The sequence below is a fragment of the Brachypodium distachyon genome, chromosome 5, assembly GCF_000005505.3.
Source record: "Brachypodium distachyon strain Bd21 chromosome 5, Brachypodium_distachyon_v3.0, whole genome shotgun sequence".
NCBI classification, from domain to species: Eukaryota; Viridiplantae; Streptophyta; class Magnoliopsida; order Poales; family Poaceae; genus Brachypodium; species Brachypodium distachyon.
In genome coordinates this window covers 6,650,560-6,674,292 of record NC_016135.3, presented here as the reverse complement: position 1 = coordinate 6,674,292, position 23,733 = coordinate 6,650,560, and the positions used below count along the sequence as shown (strand labels likewise).

At 42.2% G+C, this 23,733-nt stretch overlaps 2 protein-coding genes and 1 long non-coding RNA gene across 3 annotated transcripts; 1 reads left to right on the top strand and 2 right to left on the bottom strand.

The window, feature by feature from the left end:
• Positions 1-8,812: 8,812 nt before the first annotated feature.
• LOC100829755 (NADH dehydrogenase [ubiquinone] 1 alpha subcomplex subunit 2) lies at positions 8,813-11,166 on the bottom strand. The gene is made up of 3 exons (XM_003579475.4): positions 10,988-11,166; positions 10,766-10,872; positions 8,813-9,155 (listed from the first exon to the last, which is right to left on the bottom strand). Exons 1-3 carry the CDS (start codon positions 11,071-11,073, stop codon positions 9,067-9,069), a joined length of 282 nt encoding a protein of 93 aa, XP_003579523.1. The 5' UTR covers positions 11,074-11,166; the 3' UTR covers positions 8,813-9,066.
• A 3,949-nt stretch (positions 11,167-15,115) lies between these two features.
• LOC100827024 (probable protein S-acyltransferase 14) lies at positions 15,116-19,443 on the top strand. The gene is made up of 7 exons (XM_003579469.4): positions 15,116-15,556; positions 16,219-16,459; positions 16,565-16,656; positions 17,738-17,861; positions 17,948-18,033; positions 18,122-18,187; positions 18,927-19,443. Exons 1-7 carry the CDS (start codon positions 15,344-15,346, stop codon positions 19,050-19,052), a joined length of 948 nt encoding a protein of 315 aa, XP_003579517.1. The 5' UTR covers positions 15,116-15,343; the 3' UTR covers positions 19,053-19,443.
• A 798-nt stretch (positions 19,444-20,241) lies between these two features.
• LOC106865587 lies at positions 20,242-21,110 on the bottom strand. Its single transcript, XR_001404746.2, has 3 exons — positions 20,684-21,110; positions 20,562-20,593; positions 20,242-20,452 (listed from the first exon to the last, which is right to left on the bottom strand). It is a non-coding gene; the product is annotated as an uncharacterized LOC106865587 (long non-coding RNA).
• Positions 21,111-23,733: the final 2,623 nt, after the last annotated feature.

Sequence of the window (23,733 nt, the reverse complement as noted above, 5' to 3'; positions counted from 1 at the left end):
TCGATTCTGATTTTGGTTGCTATATCCAATAAGCGTTTGCCACCATTCAGCTTTACGTTGCTATTTCTAATGGGTCGTTCGCAACCAGGAAATATTGGTTGCCATAGAAAATCCTTTTGCAGCAAGTACCGTTGGCGTTGTTATATCGAATAGGTCCTTCGCAACGCCCAACAATTGTTGCTGTATCAAATGCTCTTTTGCAACCCTTACATAACAAGTGGCAATAACGCAGAACTTAAGGCAACGCAAACATCTATTGGGGCAATATGTCATAATTATCGCAACCCCAATAATTGAAAACACAACAATACAAATCCGTTGCAACATTACCCGCTATTGCAACCACCAGACCCCATATCGCAACCAACACCGAATAATGTTGCAGTATACCCTATCTATTGCATCCGAATTCATCTTGTGGCTAACATTTCCGTGGCACAAGGGTGAAAACCTTGTAGTGATACGGTTTAAAATAGTCGGGTGAAATGTGGAACAACCGACTAAGTGAGTTTTTCATTAAAAATGGTTACTCTAACAATGATGACTGCCATGTGTATTCATCAAAAAATCCAAAACAAGATTTTGCATTATCTCTGTATATGTTGATGATTTAAACATCATTGGCAACAAACAGGATATAGATGAAGCTCGTAATCATCTAATGACGAAATTTGAAATGAAAGATTTGGGTAAAACCAAATTCTGCTTAGGTTTACAACTTGAGCACCTTCCTTCGGGAATGTTGGTTCACCAAGCTACATATATCCAGAAAATCTTAGAGAAATTTAACATGGACAAATCCTATACATGCAAAACACTTATGGTAGTTCGGTCTTTAGACGTAGAGAAAGATCCATTCAGACCAAAAGGTGATGGAGAGGAAATTTTGGGATCTGAATTCCCATATCTTAGTGCAATTGGAGCATTAATGTACCTAGCAAATTGCACCCGGCCGGATATTGCATTTGCGGTAAATTTACTAGCTAGACACAGTGCAGCTCCAACAAAACGCCATTGGATAGGAGTCAAGCAAGTTTTTCGCTACCTACAGGCACTAAAGATCGAAGTCTATATTTCCAAAAGGAAAACCAAGACTCTGAATTAATCGGATACACTGATGCTGGCTATTTATCTGATCCCCACAATGCCAGATCCCAGACCGTTTTCGTGTTCCTACACGGTGGGACAACCATATCGTGGAAATCTTCTAAGCTGACTCTAGTGGCTACATCCACAAATCATTCAGAAATAATAGCTTTATATGAAGCATCTCGTGAAATGTATGGCTACGCAGAATGATTAACCACATACAACAATCATGTGGTATTGGTTCGATTGAATCACCAACAATTATCTATGAAGATAATTCTGCTTGTGTTGCCGAGATGCAAACATGTTATATAAAAAGCAATATAACTAAACATATTGCACCTAAATTATTCTATCCTCATGAATTACAACAAAATGGGGAGATAAATATCTTGCAAATCAAATCATGTGATAACCTCGCAGATTTGTTCATTAAGTCCTTACCCAACTCCACATTTCAAAAATGTGTATATGGGATTGGTATGCGCCGACTTAAAATTTTACAAGCATCAGTGGGAGTATTCACCTGAGTTTAACCTGTTCATAACATCATATTGCACTCTTTTTCTATTATGAGTTTTACTCAATAGTTTCTCATAAAAGGTTTTTAATGAGATAATATTAACATAAGATTATATGTCATATTTTCTATTTTTCCCACCGGGGTTTTTGTGGATAATATACAAGGCATATTTATTGTTGACATAATTCGATATGAATTATCAAGAGACAATATTCAAAATATGTTATACCATTTTCTTCTTATTTTCCCATTGGGTTTTTAAAGAAAGTTTTCATAACATATCAATATTATTATTATTTCCTCAATATTTTTCCCACAGGGTTTTTGGAGGAAATTACAAGATTCCATGATGATTAAAAAATATGCATATCAACTGAGCAAATTGATCAAGGGGGAGTGTTGAGAATAATTAGTTATGATCAATTAGGGTTAATCATTAGTTAATTAATAGTTAATTAGGCATTTAACCTTGTAACCGTTCGCGTCCTAATTTTCCCAAAACTGGGACGCGAATTATGAGTGTTATTCTATGAGAACCTAAGATAATTGTATTGGATCTCGATTCTTCGTTCCACGAAAGCTACCAGATGTGCTAACGTGCAATGGCTTTTGTGCTAGTTGCTCATTCCGTTGCTTGCTTCTCTTCTGTCTCGGTGAAGTGAGATTTAAAGAAGCTTGGGTGGTCTACTTATGATCGGCATGAATTGAATTATAATCAAATTGCTTTAAGCCGGTTACCAATCTCCATAATGGGGGATTACACAATTCAAACAATTCGAAATTCGGCTGAAAGTCAAATAGACGAAGATTTATCTTCAAATTCAAGAACGATTACTGATTACTAAACTAGGATTTTTTCTTTTTTGTTATAAAAATCGAACAATTCTTTACTAACTATAAAGAAAAGCTAATAACTACCGCTTATTTTATTGACCTTCGAGGATCGAACTCTGATGGGCTGCCAAGCCCGCCTGACCACCCAAGCTTCTTTATAGTTAATAAAATGTACTGTCGGACTGCAATCGTGCAACTCTTACAGTTTATAGTAAAAAAAAAGTGAGGATTTCCTATCTGATCCAATGGAAGGAAGAGAGCTGGGTTGTTGTGTAAATCGAGATTGTGTGGGTGTTCAGTCTACTGTTCATGTTCGACGCTAGATCCTGAGCAAAGTTAGGGTATGTGTGGTTCCTGGCCAACATAACCCTACCAACCAAGTCTTAGCAAAATAGGCTTGTCAATTATTTTGCCAACAATTCTTGGGCTCACACCTGACCAAAGATCGGACAAAAATGGTAAAAAAATCTGTGAGACAGATGGCTAGTAGCTCATGACAACCAAAGTTTTGACAACAAAGCAAACAAGTAACAAATTTTTATGGGCTGCCAATATTTTGACATGGCCGAACAAACAACTTTAATTGAATTGAAATTGGATTTCCATCTTCTGGCACACTTCCTGAGCCGTTCATCATGACTTGAACTCACCATCTTCAATATCAACCGTTCGTTCTTTTTTTCTGAAATGAATACTTGTGTTTCTTCTGTTAAAGTTTAGCCATCACTCTGTTCATTACTTGACAAGTATTTCCTTTACTTCTACTCCATATTTGGTAAGATTGCCTTACACCTACTCTTTTCTTCACTTGTTCCAACAATTGTCACGAAAAGAACAAGATAAAGTAGAAACAGGAGAGAATTCCATATTTGCCACTCAAATTTTGTCCATATGCTCAAATACCACTCATAATTTTCTTCCTCCAAATTTGCCACTCAAATTTTGCATGAGGTACAAATATCCCATTACCGTTAGTAAGAGATGAAAAGACAATTTTGCCCCTACACAGTATGTTGATTTCCTTTACAACAAAGTACTTATTTAAGAAAACTTATAATTCCAGATTTTTAAGATGTCAGTAACACAGTGTTTCGGAGTAAGTTTCGGCAAAAAAATTGAAATGAGTAATGCTTCTTTTTTTATATAAGGAGCATAAAAATTTCTACCGGTTTTTTATTTTGAAACTTACCGATTACCTAATTGCAAGGTGCACCAGAGTTGAGGAAAAACGGGAGTCCACCGTTGCTTGCTGCATGCGCGGTGGAAAATTGGGAGTTTTCTTCTACGTGAATGGATGATGGGGTAGTTAGAGCATCTCCAGTCGTCCCCTCTAAAGGTCCCTTAAACGGAATCGGGGGGCGCCGGCGTGAAAATTCCAACCGAGCCGGCCTCCCCAATTTGTTTTATCATCCGGCGCGGCCTAGAAAGTTAGCCAGCGCCCCCGGCCGAACCCAACCCACGGGGGGCGAGCGGGGGTGCCGGTTCGGGCGCAAAACCTCGCGGGCCAGCACTGTCAGTGGCAGAACCCCAAAAACAAACCCTATTTGCCCCTCTTTGTGTGAGCTTCGCCGACTTCCACCTTGAATCGCCGCCGGAACCACCCCTCTCACCGGCGACTTCCACCCCAAAACGTGCCGCCGCGTAGAGATCTTCCTTTGCTGCAGTTCCAGTTCCGCCGGCCGCCACCGGCCAGTTCCAGCACCACGTCGGTGCCCACCCAACAGCCACCTCCTCGCTTCTTGCTCGCCAGGTGTTCGGCGATTTGCCAAGGTCATGGATTCGGACGACGAAGAGGTGCTCGCCACGCTTTTTGACGAGGAAGTTGCCGCTGCCGGTGATGCTGCCTCTGGCGGCGAACAGGAGCATCAACTCATCGTCTCGTCGCTTCGTGGCCTCATCGCCGAAGATGCAGAGCGGCCGGGAAGGGGAGGATTGAGGAAGGGCCGCCGCAAGAGCAAGGCCGGGCAAAGGATGAAAGGCTACTGCATGTTGTATGCCGACTAATTCGCCTATGATCCATTGGCGCACAACGATGTGATCTTTCGGCACCGTTTTAGAATGTCTCGGGAGCTCTTTTTGAAGATCGCCGAGTACCTCCGGGAGTACGAAGATTACTTCAAATTGAAGAGGGACGCCGTCGGCACACTCGGTTTCACATCAATTCAGAAATGCATGGTATCCCTCCGTTTGCTTGCTTATGGAATTCATGCCGATACACATGATGACTACCTCCGCATGGCTGAGTCCACGGCCATCGATTGTATGTACAGGTTTTGTAGGGCAGTTGTGGCGGTGTTTGGAGAGCAGTATTTGAGGACACCCACTGCAGAAGACACAGCTCGGATCATGTCACAGAATGCAGAAAGAGGATTCCCATGTATGCTTGGCAGTATCATCTGTATGCATTGGTCATGTAAGAACTGTCCATTTGCACACCAGGGCATGTATAAAAGCCACAAAGGATCATGCAGTGTGGTGCTTGAGGTGGTGGCCGATCAGGATCTGTGGATTTAGCATGCTTCTTCGGTATGGCAGGATCGCACAATGACATCAATGTGCTGCAATGGTCGAATGTGTTTGCCAAGCTTGTTGAAGGCACTGCTCCTCCGGTGAAATATGAGATCAATGGCTATGTGTACAACAAGGGATACCACCTGGCAGATGGCGTCTATCCAAGATGGTCGACCTTGTGAAGACAATCTCAAACGCACCCGCGGGAGGAGCAAATCTTGGTTCGCGATGCAACAAGAAGCATGCATGAAGGATGTCGAGCGGGCATTTGGTGTGTTGCAGGCTCGATTTGCCATCGTCCGGTACCCTGCTCTCACTTGGTCGAAAAATCAGATGTGGGAGGTCATGACTGCCTGTGTGATCATGCACAACATGATCATTGAGAGCGAGCGGGAATGTTCGGTGTTTGACATTGAACCGTATGAACGGATGGGTCCTCGAGCCAATGTTAATCACCAGGTGCCGACTGCCTTTACTGCTTTCCTCGCCCGGCTGCAAGAAATTCAAGACGCCGGTACTCATCAGCAACTTTAAGATGATCTGGTCGAGCATTTGTGGAGGCTCCGAGGAAACATCTAGTTTTTCTTATTTCTTTGCTTGAATTTGATTAAATTTGGTGAAATGTGATTCAAAACTTATCAAATAATGTGCTTCTTTCAATTTGCAATATTTGTAAAATTTGGTTTGGGGAGGCGTTTGGGGGCGCCGGATGGATCTTAAAAACAAATTCCAGACTCCCCCATGCGACCGAAAAAAATGACAGGCCGGATGCGAAATGAGGAGCACGGCTGGAGTTTCTCTTAGTTAACGGTGGATGGAAGGAAATTAGGAGATTCCTTCTTCGTGAATTGATGATGGGGTAGTTAGTTAACGGGCGTGGAGAAAAATTAGCAGGCTTAAAGTTCATGCGCTGGTTCGACGGACTGCGTTAAAATTCGTGGAAAAAAAATATACGCCATACAATATAAACGGAGTGAGTAATGATTTTGGCATGAAAAATTTAAGCAGCAGCACTTTCCTTGAATTTAGTAAATTACCAGTTTGTGTTGGAAAAAACCGCCGGATTACACTAAGCATCCGGTTGCTAGTGAATAACACCGAAACTGACAAGATGGGCCCACATGTCAGGTCCTAGCTGGCGCCACGTCAGCTCGTGGGCTATTTGACTCACCGAGTCGACTCCTCCGCACGCCGTCGCCGCTCATCCCCGCACAGGCGACCACCTTCGCCTCCGCACGCGCACGCGACCGCTGCTATGCGCCGTCGCCGTCGCCTCCGGCCACCTCCTGCTGCTGTCCTGGAGGTCGGGAACGCAGGCATCGACGGCCTTCTGCTCATCGGGGGAGAAGACGGCGGTGTGCAGCTCGAGATTCTGGAGAACGTTGAGCATCCGACGCACCCTGTCAGCCCCCTGATTCCGCGCCCGAGGCGCCCTGCTGGCCCACTCCCGAGGCGCCGACGGCTTCTGGTCTAGCGGCGGCGCACGGGGGCGAGCAGGGCGAGCAGCGCGAGCGCATGGAGCGGCGCGCCGGCTGGAGCGGGGGCGAGCGGCGGCGAGCAGACGGGTCGAGTGGCGGCGCAGGGGGCGCATCGAGCGGCGCAAGCGGCAGCTTGGAGCGGCCACGCCGCTCCAGCGGCAGCCAGAGCAGCGGCTCTAAGCTTCGGCCTAAGAGAGAGTGGACGAAGGAAGAAGAAGACGGTGAAAGAGTCATGGTCAGGCTCGCAAAGAGACTTGGGCTACGACACGCTGGCCCGACATGTGGACCACAGCGGTTAGAAACATGTTTATTCGCTAGCAACCGAGGAGTTAGACTAATTCGGTGGTTTTTGCAATCAAAACACAAACTTGTATCAATGTGAAACCCTAGCATATAATGTGGTGGTTTTCTGTAATTTACTCTTGAATTTAGTAGGAATTGTGGGTGTCTTGCATTTAAAACAATTTGGTTTGATTTTCTAGGAGAAAGGAGCAGATGTTAGAAAGGTTTACTTTAGCTTGGTTGCTTCAACCCGTGGACCTAGGGGTATTTTGGTCGATATGAAAAAATTGACAATTGTTCATCTCTTACTTAACGGTCAACTAACGGTAGTGGCATATTTGTACACCATGCAAAATTTGAGTGGCAAATTTGAAACAAGTAAATTATGTGTGGCATTTGAACATATGGGCAAAATTTGACTGGCAAGTATGAAATTCTCTCTGGAAATAGATGAAGCAAAAAGGAACGAGGAACAAAATAGAAAATCAATCACTTTTGTGCATACGCCAAAAGAAGTCGCCATGAAGAGAGTTCGTGGGTTGGGTTGGCAGTGCCCATCGATCTGCGGCTGCTTCTCGCTATTTGCCAACCTAACTGTGAGTTATTTTCGTGCTTGGAGTTCTTTGTTTCATCTATTCCATTATTTGAACGTGCCGGCTAAATTGCGGGCAACATATGTCCCTACAAGGTAGGGGCATACCTGAAGCCGCGGGGCATCAGCTACCGAAGTACAAAACTAAAAACAACACGAAGTAAAATTTAATAATAATAGCTCGAATCTTCTTAAAGAGAGCGCCCTTGGGAGCTAAATCTTGATCACTCCCATTAATCGTCTGGACGAGGATAAGGGCATCAGACTCCACCACAACTATTCTTGGCCGCTTTCGATGCTCAAGTGCATTCATATGCTCCATAACACGATGGATTCTTCTTTCCCCGCACCCAACCCCATCCGCCGGTCTGGGAAGCAGATGTTCATTTTTACAGATCGTTTGGCATCCATTATTTGGATCTAAAATTTTAGAATTCATTTTGAATTTCAGAAACCAACTTGTTTAGTTGATACGGAATTGGCCGCAAGAATTTAATTTCAAATCTCATGGAGTCACACTATAGCTAACTCCAATTCATTTATAAAGCCATCATTTCTTTGGAATTGTGTCTCACTTTACAAATCCATATGATAGACAAACATGATTTTGAACGCGGAATTCAAATGCAACCAAATGACATCCTATTAAAAATTAGATTTCATTTCATGTCCTCCGACGGACTCCGGTGGTTGCAAGGATTTCTCGCGAGTATTTGAACTCACACAACAACGCACACTCACATGACACCACACGGCTGCGCAAGCTAGATCTAGCAAAATATATCTAAACCGTGCTTTGGCACAGGAGCCCGATTCACCCTGCACGGTCAAGCCGCAAGCCTGCTGACATGAGCGCGGCACCCAAAGAATTCCAATAAAAAGGTAGAAAATATGACTCAATTGTTGACATATATGAGACAGAAATAGGAATGAGAAGAAAACCGACCATTTGTAAAGTGTCACTCTTAGCAAAGAGTCAATTAGTCAAATTTCATGCTAACAAATTATGTAAAGTCAACTTAAAACACACTGACTTATACGACTTATTGTATGTATTATTTCACCATCGTAACACGGTGAATCAATGCTAACCCTACCATCACGGATGCCTAACACTTTGTCACAGTAGTAACGACTGAGAAAATGGGAGAAAGTCAGAAAAACTTGCATGCCAACACCGAAATTTCATCGCGAGACAGAAAAAGTGGGAGGTAAGTAGAAACCTTTCGTCTACTGAAGAGATCAAAAATATTTTTTGTCAGAGCACGTCTAATGAAAAGTTGTTTCTTTAGAACCTAGAATTTACAGCTACTTTATGCAATAATCAGTGTGTTTGGGCTCCAGCTTCTATAGCCCAAAAACTGTTCGAGCTGCTTTTGCGAGCCCAAACAAACACACCTTAAATGGGACCGTACAGACCTGCAACATAATGTTCTCCGTGAAGAAAACTATCCGAATTCCCCCAAAAAAATCATGAAATTGTGCTTGAAAGTTACCTGACAATTTCAAGACAATCTGTGAATCCTGATTAGAGGTAAAGACAATATTTCTCAGAATTTGATTTTTCTCTGGAGAAATAGGTCCGTAAAAAACAAGATAGTACCTTCTCAGAAATCAGTTGCACAACTTGAACACTGATTCGACAGTCATGTACCGGAAACCAAGACAACAGAACATGCCATGCTAAACGTTTCTCTTATTTGGGAAGAATTAACGCCAGAAAACTTGGCTAGCTCACATTATTTAGCTTTAAGCGACTATCCTGCCTTGGCGAGGTCCTCCAACTTCTTGTCAATCTGGGCTTCTGTCAGGCCGCCCAAGCTCACGCACCTCTCCACACCCATGTCTAACCAGCAGATCAATGGCAGGGTTAGTATAAAAGGTATGTTCCACATAACAAATAAGTCAAATATGTAGTTACATAACAGATTCGCTTCAGTATAATAATCCAATAGTTCAGCACCACCCGCTATGTCCATACAAGACTTATATCATAATAATATCCATGAAGCAAAAATAGGCAAGTACTGTCTTTTAAAAATTGTACATGGAAAGCAGAACTGAATCATGAAATGTATTTTTCAGAAAGTTTAGGGTTCTTAGTAGAAGTTCATGCTTTTAAGTTTTTACTAATTACTCAAAGAAAGCCATCTTCTAGATGAACTGATGAAGTAAGCTCCCCGAACAGCCGCAGTACAATCTTTACCATATGCTTATTTGCTAAATATATAGGCTGAAGCTGAGAACAGGTAGAGAGCTGATATGACCCTTTTGGATGATGAGGACAAGATCCAGTTCCCAAGGATGTCCAATGATGACTATTACGGACAAGAAAATGCCTTCAGGTATAACTGGGATAAGGTGATAGTGGTGTAGTAGCCTAAACTAACTCTGATATGCTAGCATATATAAGAATTATCACCATTGGAGCGAATTTTTTAGTGGAAGAACTTGTACCTTCTCAAGCTGTTGCCTTCAACCACACACGCATCTACGTCTCTCCCTTTACCTCATGTATGCATCTGGCTACTCATCTTATGTCTCTCCCGTTGATACTTTTATCTACTTGCACCGGAATTAAAGTTGTGTTTTAAACCGAAGGAATCTTTACTCTTGTTTCTTGTATCCTACGAGACATAAATGATCAGGCTATTTTCTTGATTGGACAAAAAGTGATGCTATAGTCCCTTGCTCCCTTATCTTTTCACTTATAAGCTAAGGTTCCAACTGAACATCTCAGCGTTTATCAAAATTAAGCTAGAACTTTGGACTTATATCAACTTGTCTGATGATCTAACATCCCAATTGAATTCCCAATTTTTCATAATCATATATAGTAAAAACTATCCCCATTTACTTAATGGCGTAGCATGTGTTTTTGTTTTAAGTCACCAACTGGTTGTAGTAATTGTCTTGATTGTCGACATATTATACTTCATTGTACTTGCTTTTCTGCTTCAATTGCAATACATTCTTAAACTAAATTAAGAATGTCCTAATGAGCTATAGTTTACATATATTTAAGCGTGACAGAGTAAGAGCAGGCCAAATTCAAACAGTATTGCTGCATGATAGAAATCATGAAGGTCAAATTTGAGACAGTGTAAACTTCAGTGTAAAATACACAATAAGTGGGGAAGCCTTATGCCCAACCAACACCTAATCATGCAAATTCATCTTCATTTCATTTCATTTCACATGTTAAACATTTCCAGATGAACAACGGAATCTATCTCAAACTGCAACCTCCGAAGCATACTGAGACAGGTAAGATCTCCCGAGATAACAAGATCCGGTAGTTCCAATGGAGATATTTCATCAATCCCCAAAATGGCAATAGTTCCACGAGACGGCTAACGCAAACAGGCCAGACCAGACCATCCTGTGATTCCGTGAACTATGCCAAAGAGTACGATCTCGGATTTCCTGGCAAAGATGAGATCGAGGGAAGCATACCGTAGCGCGCCCACAGCTGAGGCTCGACGCCGGAGCACTCGCGGACGAGGAAAGGGAGGGAGGGGTTGCTGGTCTTGATGTCCGCGTAGTTCTTCTTCACGAACTCCCTGCGACGAGATCACAGACCCCAACACACCGACATGAGCGGGGAACCAATTTTAGGGAGAGGGGAGAGATTCGGGCAGAGGGAGAAGGAGGGGAAGAGGAGCGGGTGGGTTCTACCGAGCGGGGGCGCTGGCGGGGGAAGACTGGCAGAAGAGGAAACGGATCTCCTTCACGCTCCGGGACAAGCTCGCTCGCCACGCCATGGCCGCCGGCTCGTTTGGCTTCTTCACTTCTGTTCTCTTCTCTCTCTCCCTCCGCTGACCGACCGCTGTATGTTCGTCTGCGGGCGAAGGAATGAACAACGCCTTCTCGTTTGATCCACGCCGTCCGATCACGAAGACGGTCGCTGGGCGTTGATTAGGGTTCCTCTCGTCCTACTGTCCGAAAAGTTCTTTGGATTTTTTTTTAAATGTTCTCTGGAGGTACAGTGATGTTTTACAATCATTAACCTTCCGTTAACCGGTAAATGAAACAGCGTGTTTTCTCAGGCCTAGTTCGGTTGATCCCAACCGGTGGTGATGAAAGCGGATTGTTGAAATTATAGTTCAATTTTCCACAAATCCCCCTTAATCCCCTCCTATACCGGTCAGGAAATCAGAAACCTCAGAAACCGAACGAAGCCTTTCAGCAAGTCATTACTTTGCATTCCATGTCATCACTTCTCTCTCTATCCATCACTTTTTTTTCTAATTAAAAAGTATTCTTTGTACTAGGATCCATTTGTCATACCCCAACTTTTTTTGGTACCTGTGAAATAGCAGTTTCTTGCAGGAGTAACTAGTACAATACTTCTTCCTACTTTTTCTCTTCCACCTAAGCAAAAATCTGACACATGGCGTTAAGTAACGGCAGCAAAACAACAGTTGGAGATGTCCTTAGTGTGATGGTTTCACTTGCTGAAACGTTGTCTACAAATCCTACCATTTACCATCTTTATGGCCATCCGAAGGTTCTGCATCTTCAAAAGAGTGAAATACAGCACCAGTGCATGAATTTGGAGAGAATGCACAGCTTAGTCCACAAATTCAGAAAACACACACATAAGGACCTAAACTATTATTATTGTAATAATTGGGTTCAAAAACGGTTCGGCGGGAATAATTCCGGCCATGTGGCAGTCACGTCGGCTTAACCGAGAACCGCGGGTTGCTGTTGGGTTTCTCGGGGGGTTTTCTCACAAAAATTGAACATAAAACTACGAAAAATTTACCATAATTTTCCGTGGGTTGTTGTTAAATTAGCAAAAGAGGAAAATGCACCCGTGGTATATTAACTTGGCAGTCATATGCAAATTAGTCAACGTACTAGCAAAATGCAAAATTTGAGTGTTCCAATTTGGTACGTATGAGCGCGGGTGGTCACAAATAAGATTTCGTAGGTTTCAGCGCCGACGTGGCATGCCGACGTGGACTAGGCGGGTGTAGTGAGGGCTTTATGGCCCGAAATTATTCTACATGGGGTTATTTCGCAAATACATCATCTTTCAAAAACACCCTTCTTCCTCCCTCGCTAAATCACCATCTCCCAAATCCCTAATTTTTTCCCAAATTAAGTGCCGTTCTCCTCTGCGACATCGCCGGTCTTGGTGAGGAGCAACATAGCTCCCATTCCCCATCTTTCTCTCACACGACCTAGCGTTGCTCCTCTGCAACACCACCATCGCCAGTGTCGGTGCCTCTCCTCTACATCGCCACCCTCATGAGCCGCCGCTGCGTCCCCTATGCTGCCAGCTCTTTGACGGAGGCCGCACGCCCGCACCTCCACGGCACCACTGCATGTCCATGCCCCGTCGGTCCTCTCACCCTGAGCCACCACTCCGCTAGACCTCGGAGTCGTCTCCTCCTCCCTGCGTCGGTCCACCTCACTCTGTCCCTCCTAAGCGCGAAATAGCGATGCCATGGGATTTGCAACAACAGAAGGAGGAAGAACACCATGCTGATTGATGGGTGTAGAAATGGTGCGTTACTGATTGCACGAACTACCTCCACAGTTGTCGACGTCGCCTACACTTTCGCGAGAGATGTGTTGAGATTTGGGGAATTGGGGCGATAATAACGAGAAAAATAGAAGGAGTTTTTTTTTTTTGCTAAATTTCCAGTCCGGACAGACCTGTCGTCCACGTCGGCGTCAAATTCTAGAAATCGTATTTTTGACCACACGTGTACATACGTGCCAAGTTGTAAGACTTGGATTTTGCATTGTACAAGTAGGTTGACTAATATGCACATGGCTGCCAAGTTAATATACCACCGGTGCATTTTCCTCTTAGCAAAAACTTAACATAATTCTCCGCAAGTTGTTGTTAAATTTTTAGAAAAACCCCCAAGAGAAACTCCAACAGTAACCCACGGTCTTGGCTTAAACCAACGTGGCCGGAATTATTCCCGTCGAACTGTTTTTGGAACAAGTGTTACATTAATACCAGTTTAGGGCTTTATATGTGTGTTTTTTGAGTTCGTGGACTAAATCGTGCATTCAATCCGAGTTTATGGACTACTATTGTATTTTACTCTATTAAAAAATGTGGTCCACCTGATTCATATCTAAGTTAATGCTAAAGTGTGTAATGGTTAGGCAGTCTATTTTCCCCCGTTGAACCTATAGAATTTGAACTATGCTGGGTTTCATTAATGAAATCGGGAGCTGAGTTCCTCAATTCTAAAAAAAACATTTACCATCTTTATGGATATAATTGGATATCCATCTTGGCTCTACTCGTTAAATCACAGATTCAACTCGATTCAACATGTTAGCTTAATGAGTTTAAGACTTTATTTGACTTGGCTTCTTAAACTTAATGAGTTGGCTCACTAAAATTAAAATCATGTAGCTTGGTACTTACCGTGGGCAATTTACTATATTAAAAATAATACTTCCTCTGATCCATAATAAGTGTGTCTGATGGAGCAAGTATTATCATATATCAAGATAAGCAACGTACTAAATCAAAAACCCTTATTATAGTTAGAAACTACTTCATGCTTCTTGAAACAAACATCATTAATAAGCAATTTTGTACTAATACATGCTTATTACCGGTAGACACAATATACTAATTCCTCCGTCCAACAAAGGATGTCTCAATTTTGATCAAATTTGAATGCATCTATACACTAAGTCATGTCTAGATACATCCAAATTTTAACAAAGTTGAGACATCTTTTGTTGAACGGAGGGAGTATATTACATACGCCGTATAAAAGGCCAGGCAGATCCAGAAGCATGTATACCATTGGCGCTACCATGCAGGGTTCGCAAATTATCTAGCTAGACACGTCCTAGGTTTCCAAAGGATCTTTCGGATCACTTGGGTGGGAGTAAACAAGAAGCCTGCTCGCATGCCACCCGTAACCAACTTGGCACGTCATGGATTCGTACTCGAAGAGTAGGACCTAACTACCATTTTGTGGCAAAGGGTACGTGAAAAATAGTAAAATCAATTGGAGAACCACCAAAGCCGATTATAGCTATGATTGTTCTTGTAAGTACACTTGGGCATTGGTCAACGCATGTATGCAACAAAATTATTTTTCCATCTAGGAAAAGACAGGGGACATTAGAGACAGGACTAACACTAGAGAGGACTAACTGAGTGCCCTATGCGTAATGGTCATGCTATGCTTAAGTTTCCCATCGCAGGTATTTAGGGACAATAAAGATAATGAGAAAATACTTGAGTTTCCGACTAACACTTGATAGGACTAGCTAAATGTCCCTGCGTTGCTAGGAATAAAATAATAATCACACTGTTTCCGAGTGAGTATTTGTAGATAGCAGCGATAGAATAACATCAGAAACGGTTAGGTTAGTGTTCTAGACATTGTCACGAAGAAAATAGTGGTCACACTATTCTTGAGTTTTCTATCACATGTCTTTAGGGACAACGGAGATATAATAAACAGTAGATATAGCTGGTTAAATGTCTTATGAGTCTCTATAGGAAAAATAATGGTCATACTATTTTTGAATTTTCCATAACAGGTTGTAGGGGATCCGACATGTCAGATATGAGCGTGCAGTAAGACGTACTATCTCCGTCTCATAATTATTGTCTTAAATTTGTCCAAAAATAAATGTATCTATTTCTAAAAAGCGTTTTGATACATGTAATATTTCGACAAGAATTATGGAACCGAGAGAGTAATTGTGATTTTTGAATGGGTCCTCTTTTCTATTTATACGTTTGAAACAGTGGAAATCTTTTGTTTTGTCAATAAAAATACTTTATTCAGAAATTAGTGAAGGAAAGTGACAACGCGGCGTGGAAGAACGCCGCGGAACTCCACCTCTGACCTTCTCCGTCTTCCTCCACCCCGTCCCCTTTCCCCCTCTTGGCCTCCTATCTGCAATCTTCTTCCCCCGCCCTCTCCCTTGGCGTCGGCAGAGGACGACGTTGCGGTGTCGCTCCTCGTTGCCCCCTTGCCGCTATACGGAGGCGGCTGGGCTGTGCCGACGGCGGCGGGGTGGGGAGACATGCACAGATCGGCGGGGGTCGCGATGGCGTGGAACGTCTTTAGGTTCTGCACGGCGCTCAGGGGTCTGGGATCCATCATGATACTACTCGTCCTCGCCATCGTCGGCGTCACGTACTACGCCGTCGTCCTCTGTAACTACGGCCCCGTCCTACTCGTTGGCGGCACAAGCACCATCCCGGCGCTCGCCGTGCTGCTCCTCTTCCACTTTCTGGTGCGTGTCGCGTAAATTGAGGGCGTCAGGTTTGCAAGATATCATTGATTGGGTGGAAAATATGCAAATTGCAGCAGGATTGAGTATCATTAGATGTTAATCTTAGCTCTTTGGGAAGCAATGTTGGGTAGATCCGTTGGTAGGCCTAAAATCTCGATTTTGACCTTTATGCTGGAGGTTGGGAGCTATGATGTTTAACATGCTATATTCTTGAATTCTTGGTGCCAGGTGTGCTGCTTTGTAGGGCATTTTCGTTTCGTTATGTTAGTTTCTTGTTGACTGTTGCTTCCCTTGGTGGTATTTCTTGGTATGTAGTATGAAATACTAGGAGTGATTGTATTCTATTCTACTTGATAGCACTGTACACTCATTGGTGTGATTGAACTGCTGTGCCCACGGTTTAATCATTGCTTTCCTCATATGCTTTGTGAGAGTAGCAGAGTCTAGAGTAGATCTCTGTACGATGTGCACCCTATGTGACCAGAGAAGTTCAGAAAAAAATGAGGTGTTGCGCTGTTTAAATGCATTTTAATGCTATTGATTGGTGCGCACAATTCAAACTGTTTCTTTGCATTCCGAATCAGTTGACTGTAAACAGCATCATATTATCCCTGTTTTTTGTTATAATGTGTATTAAGGAAATAGTTCTTTTGGCTTTGCAGCTCGGTATGCTATTATGGTGCTACTTCTCTGTTGTATTCACTGATCCTGGTTCTGTTCCGCCAAACTGGAATCTTGATTTTGATGAGGAAAGGGGAGAAACTGCACCCCTCTCTAGCTCAGAATTCAGTAGCCAGATGAACTCACAGCAATCTATGGTCAGTGATACGGGAAATCCAAGGATGAGATACTGCAGGAAGTGCAACCAGCTGAAGCCGCCTCGGTGCCATCATTGCTCTGTTTGTAAGTTCATGATTTATTCTACAGGAGTAACTCTATGCTGGTCCAGTTATTGTGGATTCATAGCTTACAAGCACACTGTTTATTTATGCTTGAATATTTTTTCAGGTGGAAGATGTATCCTTAAGATGGATCATCACTGTGTATGGGTTGTTAATTGTGTTGGAGCACTCAACTATAAATACTTTCTTCTCTTCCTGGTACGATTTAGTTATGCTGCAATGCATGAGCTTCTTCCTTTGCCCAATCTGTATAGTATGCTGCAAAGTTGATCTGATGCTTCATAATAGCAACATAGTATTAGAGTTTTACCCCCACAAGCTCAAATTAAATATGACTTGCACTAAAGAATTGGAAACTCACTTAAATGTTTGATTACCGTCTCTCTCCCAAAATCTGAATTGCACAATTTTTTTGAAGGAATATTGTTTGCAGTGGAATGATGAGTTCTTGCAAATCAGACCCTCTTAAAGTTGATGCTTTTCACTTTTAGGGAGCAAATGAGCAATAAAGCCCTATTTCTTGAACTGAAATTTCATTGTACTTGTACAGTACCTTGCCCTCTAAATAGTTGACTTTTGGGAGCAAATGACCAATGGGTGCTGACTGTTTGTCAGATTCTAGTAACAAATTGAATCTCTGAAGTAGTCAGGCCATGCCATCTAGTCGAGTCTTGTTAGAGCATCGTAAAACTATATGCATATGTTTGTAGATGTTCTGAATCTATAACACTAAACAGTTTCAGTAGCTGTTCGTATGTGCAACTACATCAGCTTTAGGAGCTTCTCAAGTGCCTTCATGATGGCCGATGTATCCCATGATATATTTTTTCCTCGAACTGGCAGTCGCAACTTCCCATGCATTTTACTTGTTAAAAAACTATATTTCCCTTTCTTCCCCTACTACTTAGAATCAAGCACTTAATAAATCAAACATTGATCAAGTCGCACATTTATATTTTGTGAATAGTAACACCTATTTCTCGTAAAGAAGCTAACCATCCGCGAAACCACATTTGTTCATAAGTTGAAGCATTAATGTTTTGCTCTGTTACTTGAAGAGTATATCTCACTTCTGCAACCCCGAAAGCGAGAGTATATGCAACATGCAAGTGCACCAATGTGTTTTATGTTATTTCCATAGTCAGTGATTTGTTTATTGTATTAGCATTGCAGGCACTGCTTCTCCAGTATTTGTTTTTTAGGTTTCTTTTGAACCAGTGTATTCTTCCATGCTTTATGTCTATCCTTAGGTTACTGAAATTTTTATGGTGCTATGCAGTTTTACACCTTCCTTGAGACAACGCTTGTCACCCTCTCTCTACTGCCTCAGTTCATAGCCTTCTTCAGCGATATTGATATCCCAGGAAGTCCTGCAGCACTGGCAACCACATTTCTCACATTTGGTAAGTGCATTACTAGTTTCTGTAAAGAAAAATATGGTTGAGCATGATTGGTTGAACATCGACTAGAACAATTCTCTTTCTTGCAGTGTTGAATCTGGCCTTTTCCTTGAGCATTTTGGGTTTCCTGATAATGCATGTTTCACTTGTTTCTGCTAATACAACAACGATTGAGGCAAGTATCTTGCAATATATCACTAAACATTTTCATTAACCATGGATTATGGTGCATGATGAGATTCATTTGTTGCTTTGTTGTGCAGGCATATGAGAAGAAAACTAGTCCACGTTGGATGTATGATCTTGGCCGGAAGAGGAATTTTGCTCAGGTTAGAGTAGTAAAATCTTTATTTATAGCTGCACGAAATTAGCTTATTTTCAAGACAATGATACACCTCTCACTTGTGGTGACTTTAAACTCCCAACAAATATGGGAATTACATGTGGAAATGCAAATAGTGATGATAGTTTAGCTCACTTTCAGTTTTCATGTTGTCTTGTTATAGACTTTATTCATAATAGCTTTCCATGAGAGTAGGGTATGTGGTTACACAAGATTTCAAATGGCATAAATTGCAAACTTCGATGTGGCATGTATAATCCATAGAAACTTTGTTAACTGTGGAAGGAAATTAAGCAAAACAAGTGCAGAATTTCCTTTTATGCAACTATGATCTAACACTTCTGATTAAAAACCCATCATGTTTTTGGAATGTTCCAAGAAGTCATTTAAATGGTCTTCCATAAACTTTGAGTGTGCTCTTTCTTGGAAGTTTTGCCAAGGTACATCTGCTTCATATTATTTTTCCTGTGATTCTCTATAATCTTATTTCTGTTCCGCATACTGACTATGGTTGTCCCGAGGGGAATATGAAAAGTGGCATGTCCTTGATCAGGTCGGTACTATCTGTGAGCTGTAACATCTGAAACAGGACTTCCCAATTTTTATTTCCCTTTTACTGCTAGCCATTGTACTGCCAGATTGCAATTTCTGTCTGTTAAAGACAAACATATCACAAAGTTAACTTCATCCAAAACTTTCCTTGTAAACAATGATTTTGTTATCAGGTCTTTGGAAATGACAAGAAGTATTGGTTCATCCCTGCATACACGGAAGAGGATTTACGAAGGATGCCTGCTTTACATGGCCTTGATTATCCTGTCAGGGCAGATTTGGATGGGCAGGAATTGTGATAACATGAAATTTTCTAGTGCCCCTGAAGACACAACATTTTGGATGTGAGAACGTTCTTTGTAAAATTTGATGGTTTTCATAACTGTATGTCTCGGTGCTCAACATCCACTCGTACAAGCATTGAGCCGGCTTTCACGGGATGGCTTGTGCAAGAAAATTAGAGCTCTATAGTGTTACTCCGGCTCTCGTGCTCTACTGGTTCTGGGCAGCCGATGTAAATTCTTCATGTTCTGGAAAATCTTATTTCCCTTTTAGATTGGCTTGGAGAGATACAAGATGTACTTTACTTTGACTGAGATTAGCCAGTTTAGAAAGTAAGTAGCACTATTTGTTGACAAAGGCTGCGTTTGTGATTATGGTGGATAATGATAATCCTTTTTGCTCAACCAACTTTTTTTCAGAGTATTTCAGGAATCACACCTCACCCAAAATAACTTTTTTTTTAGAGGACTCATAGATGCTTAAGGCCTAAGGACTCGGTAGATGCAAATTTGACTAAGGTCATATTTCACCACATCTCAAGTTATGCAAATTTGACTAAGTTAGTCACATGTTTGATTCATGCCACACTTGTGGCAAGATTCTTTTCAGGCATTTGGCATTTTCCTTTCATCAAGGTATGAGGGCTTCTTATTCCACAAAAATGAAAGTAATTTTTCATGCACAGGGGTTAGAGGTGCGAACTGGTACCTTGACAGTATCATCTGACCCTATTAATCACGTCACCCTTGACAGGAGTAGTTCATTTGTCCGAAACAAAAAAGGCTGGAGGGTAACCCCTCCTTTTTGTACCTCTACTAATAAGTGTGCACGTGCACGTCCTTAAATCTCAAACCCTCTTTCGAATCTATTTCTCTTTAAGTTAAATTTGATTACCTCACTAAGCCATTTAAATAAGTGTCATTTTGTAATCATGTAACCTTACAGGCGAAGCTATCATTTCACTTTAAATGTGCACGTCACACACTTCTAAAATATAAAAGACGTATTTTAAATCTTACTTTTCTAGAAGTTGTCTTTATTGCCCCTGTTCTTGTTTAGACACTTAAATATACATATGTCATGATCGATGTAAGCATGCATAACACTTGCTCAAAAATAATGTCCATGCCGGCGAGCACGATGTCGGAGGCGACCATGCGGAATTGCGGATGGTCTCACAGAACTGGGATGCAATGCAAAAATCTAGTCACCAACTAACTCTTTTTTAGAATTACATCAGAGAAAGGTCAGAGCAAATCACAAAGGTAGTAGTGACCTGGTTAACATATTGCAGTATCAGCTCCTTCGTTTTGTTTCACGAAGCTGGTTCTCTATCCACACAATGGCCATCTCACAGGCTGTGCAAATAACGACCGAGCCGACATTTTTTTTACCCACAACAGATTCAATTCCGTTACTGCAGAAGTTCATGGAAAAATGGAATTTATCCCATCATGAAAATGAGTTAGTAATGGAACTGAAATTGCAGTTTAAAATATTTATAATGAACTAATCTGATAGAGTACCATCAAAGACTGCACACTTTCTGTGGCTTTGTCTGCTCAAACATAGAACAAAATCATCTCAGCAAATCTATTCCATAGTTGGAAGTTTGAACAGAAGATGGAAAATGCAGCAAAACGCAAACCTGTACCAATAACAAGTGAAGGGTCATCTCTCCGTACTGGCTCACCTCTTCTTTACATTCTGTGTTGATAATTCTCTCGGCACCGATTGCATGGTTCACCTGAGCAACTATAGCCTGGAAACAGCACAAAGATACGATTATTATCATGGAATATTGGCATTAGTTGTAATGTTATCAACATTTGCGAGCATTTTCCTTAAAAAAATAATACTTGCAGGCCTTTCTCCAAACACTATCTAGCATTATCTCGATGCTAATAATTAATCTGAGTCAAGTGTCCATGATCACGAAAATATAGCACCAGATTGATAGAATAAATGGATCCTTGATTTCAAGATACAGATACATATTGGTCCGGCCAGCAGGGAAGTCCCGGAGTACACAATATCAGCACACCCTTTGGCACAGAAACCAGTCGACTGGTCATCAATCAAAAGATCCCCCATGTTAAATTGCCATTAACCTCTGCGTCTCACAGGGACATAGGTGTGGTTTCCCTTATAGTGATTCGAGTCCAAAGACGAGCTCACCACCAGAAGATGCATCAGCTTCACGGTTAAGCCAAAATGTGAAAATGTCGTCAGCGAGCAGTTTCTGCTCCTGCATGCTCAGCCTGTTGCTGCACACAAGAGAAAACCCATGTTCAGTTGGTAAGCAGCAAGAAATACTACGACAAAAGATAACTAATACTCCACTAATGTGGCCAGGCCTTACCTGTCAGTGACTCTTCTTCCTCCTTCTCAAATCCCCTCTTCTTCCTCTTCCGCAGAGGCGGGCCGCGGTGGAGGAGCCAAGGAGGCGGCGCCCGCAGGAGAAGGGAAGGAGGTGGAGGCGGCTGGCGGCATGCGAGGCTGGTCGGGTGATGAGAGAAAGAAAAAACGTTTCGGGGCGATGAAAACGCGGCGGGCTGAAAGATTCTCCTGCGGGTGGAATTTCAGGCTCAACAGGTAATCGCTAAGCGCACACTGTTAGCAAGTAATTTGTGTTTAGTGAGTCTGATTGTGGGACCATTAGTACTTTGTGTTTGTTTAGTGGAATGGACGTTGGGATGAACATGTTAGTGCCTTTATAAGTAGTAAAGAATAAAAGGTAATATTTCATTCTAAAAGATTCAGTTGCATAATAGCCACGAGTTCCAGTAGATATTGTAGCACTTGGCACGGAGAATAATATTCCACGTAAGAAATTTGTATAGAAAATAATACAATTTGATCTGCTATTCATAGACAAATTTAGGTTTTGCAAGCCAAGGTAAGTTGTGCTCACAATCATGGGACCTTTTTCTATCAGATAGGAGGAGCATAAGAGTGGCATAAACATGGTGCCAATTTTGATTGATTCACAATAGGCATGCTGATAAGGGGTGATCCGATCTTCTCGTTGAGCTCGTTGTGGATGGATGATAACTCGCGAGACGCTGACGAATTTCTGGTTGGTCCCTTGCTGCCAATGCAACAATTCTCAACCCTATTTGATATTCGCAACACCACACGCTTGCGCACGTAGCCGCCGACACCACGAAACGGTTCTGCAATCTACCAATTCCCAATGGAACAATAGATAGCACTTGAATCTTCAGTAGCAAAAACACCAGATCGCAACAAAGTGGTGAAGGTAAATTCCTGATCGAATCAAAGAAGAATATAATTTCAGATGAATGCTTAGCAGTTCAACGAAAGGTTCTGAATAATCTAAACATGGTCTCACCCTAAATCGTGGGCGCCCCTCAACTTATATAGGAGGGTGGATGTCCAGCAACCTAATTGGACTCGGAGTCGAACTTGGTTCAACCCAAACTTGATACAAATGTTGGGTTCATCCCAAACTATGAGCACGCAGGCCCAACTCACACTTAGGCAAACAAACCATGTCGTAGGCAGCCCTATGTGTGTCACATGCTTCTCGACGTGCACTGATGCCTTAGACATGTTTGACGTGTCGTAGGACTTGTCCTAGCATCAGCCAAGACAACTTCTATTGCTGGTTGATTTCCTCCTCTTCATGTGGTGCGCCGGCCTCTCTCTCCTCCCTCGCGCTCTTCTTGATATTGGAAATCAACGGGAATGGATCTTGCTGCAACTTTCCTCCTCCACGTGCAAGGCTTGAAACATCTTCAAATCTGATCATACATAAATGCATAGACTTAGGTGGTATAAAGCTCTCATCAATTAAAACATCAGATTCAATTAAGAGTGAGTTCACCTGTTGTTCAAGTAACTTCGCACGTGCTCTTGTTATTGGCCCAAGTCTAACTTCATTGGGTTTGTCTTGTGCAGCAACATCATTAATTGGAGTTGATGATAAAAAATTAGGAATGTCCTCATCACATGCATGACAAAAATGTGTGGCAGATATTAGCAACCTAGTACAGCAACCAAACATAAAGATGGTTGGAGGGCAGGAAGAAAAAGACCAAAGTGTGATCCCCAACGTCCGCTATACTTCTTTTTTTCTTCTGTTCACCATCTCCCTGCTTCTGATTTCTCGCCTCAATCATGCTCATTATCCTTCCAACGTATCCCAAGTTTCGCTCCTCATGTCGCGACCCAGCAGTCTTTGGGTTAGTCTTTTGGTTTGTCTATCATTTATGTTTTGTGTATAGAACTTCCCATAGAACTTTGTAAATCCATGTCGCACCCTGGATAAACTTGGCGTTTGGAAATTACGATAATCTCGTTTTGATGCTCTATGTGTTTGCTTTCATATCTCATGGGACATAAATTTCACAGTAAGAAATCTTCAGGGAACTATGTATATGTGGTTTCTGCGTGTTCACTTTCACCTGGATAATGGCATGCAAGGAGTTTAAAACAATTTCCTCGTGGCAAGTGAGTGTACAAATCTAAGTGAAACATAGGAATGCAAAAACAGAGGAATTTAGAGCATCTCCAGCTGCGCCCCCCGTTTGGCATCCAGCGCGGCCGATTTTTAGGGCTTTTTTTGCACCCCGCCCCCCAATTTTTTTTTCTCAAAAAAACAAAACTTTGCGAAATTTGATAAAACTCGGCAACATTTGATTAAACTGAACGGATTTTGATTAAACTTGGCAA

What these genes read in the sequence shown, in the direction of transcription:
- LOC100829755 (XM_003579475.4), bottom strand. Translation starts at nt 11,073, where the DNA reads ATGGCGTGGCGAGCGAGCTTGTCCCGGAGCGTGAAGGAGATCCGTTTC. An exon ending in CCCGCCAGCGCCCCCGCTCG is followed by an intron (nt 10,873 to 10,987) that starts GTAGAACCCACC and finishes ATCTCGTCGCAG; the next exon opens with GGAGTTCGTGAAGAAGAACT. An exon ending in TCAGCTGTGGGCGCGCTACG is followed by an intron (nt 9,156 to 10,765) that starts GTATGCTTCCCT and finishes TCTGCTGGTTAG; the next exon opens with ACATGGGTGTGGAGAGGTGC.
- LOC100827024 (XM_003579469.4), top strand. Translation starts at nt 15,344, where the DNA reads ATGCACAGATCGGCGGGGGTCGCGATGGCGTGGAACGTCTTTAGGTTC. An exon ending in GTGCCATCATTGCTCTGTTT is followed by an intron (nt 16,460 to 16,564) that starts GTAAGTTCATGA and finishes ATATTTTTTCAG; the next exon opens with GTGGAAGATGTATCCTTAAG. An exon ending in GGAAGAGGAATTTTGCTCAG is followed by an intron (nt 18,188 to 18,926) that starts GTTAGAGTAGTA and finishes TTTTGTTATCAG; the next exon opens with GTCTTTGGAAATGACAAGAA.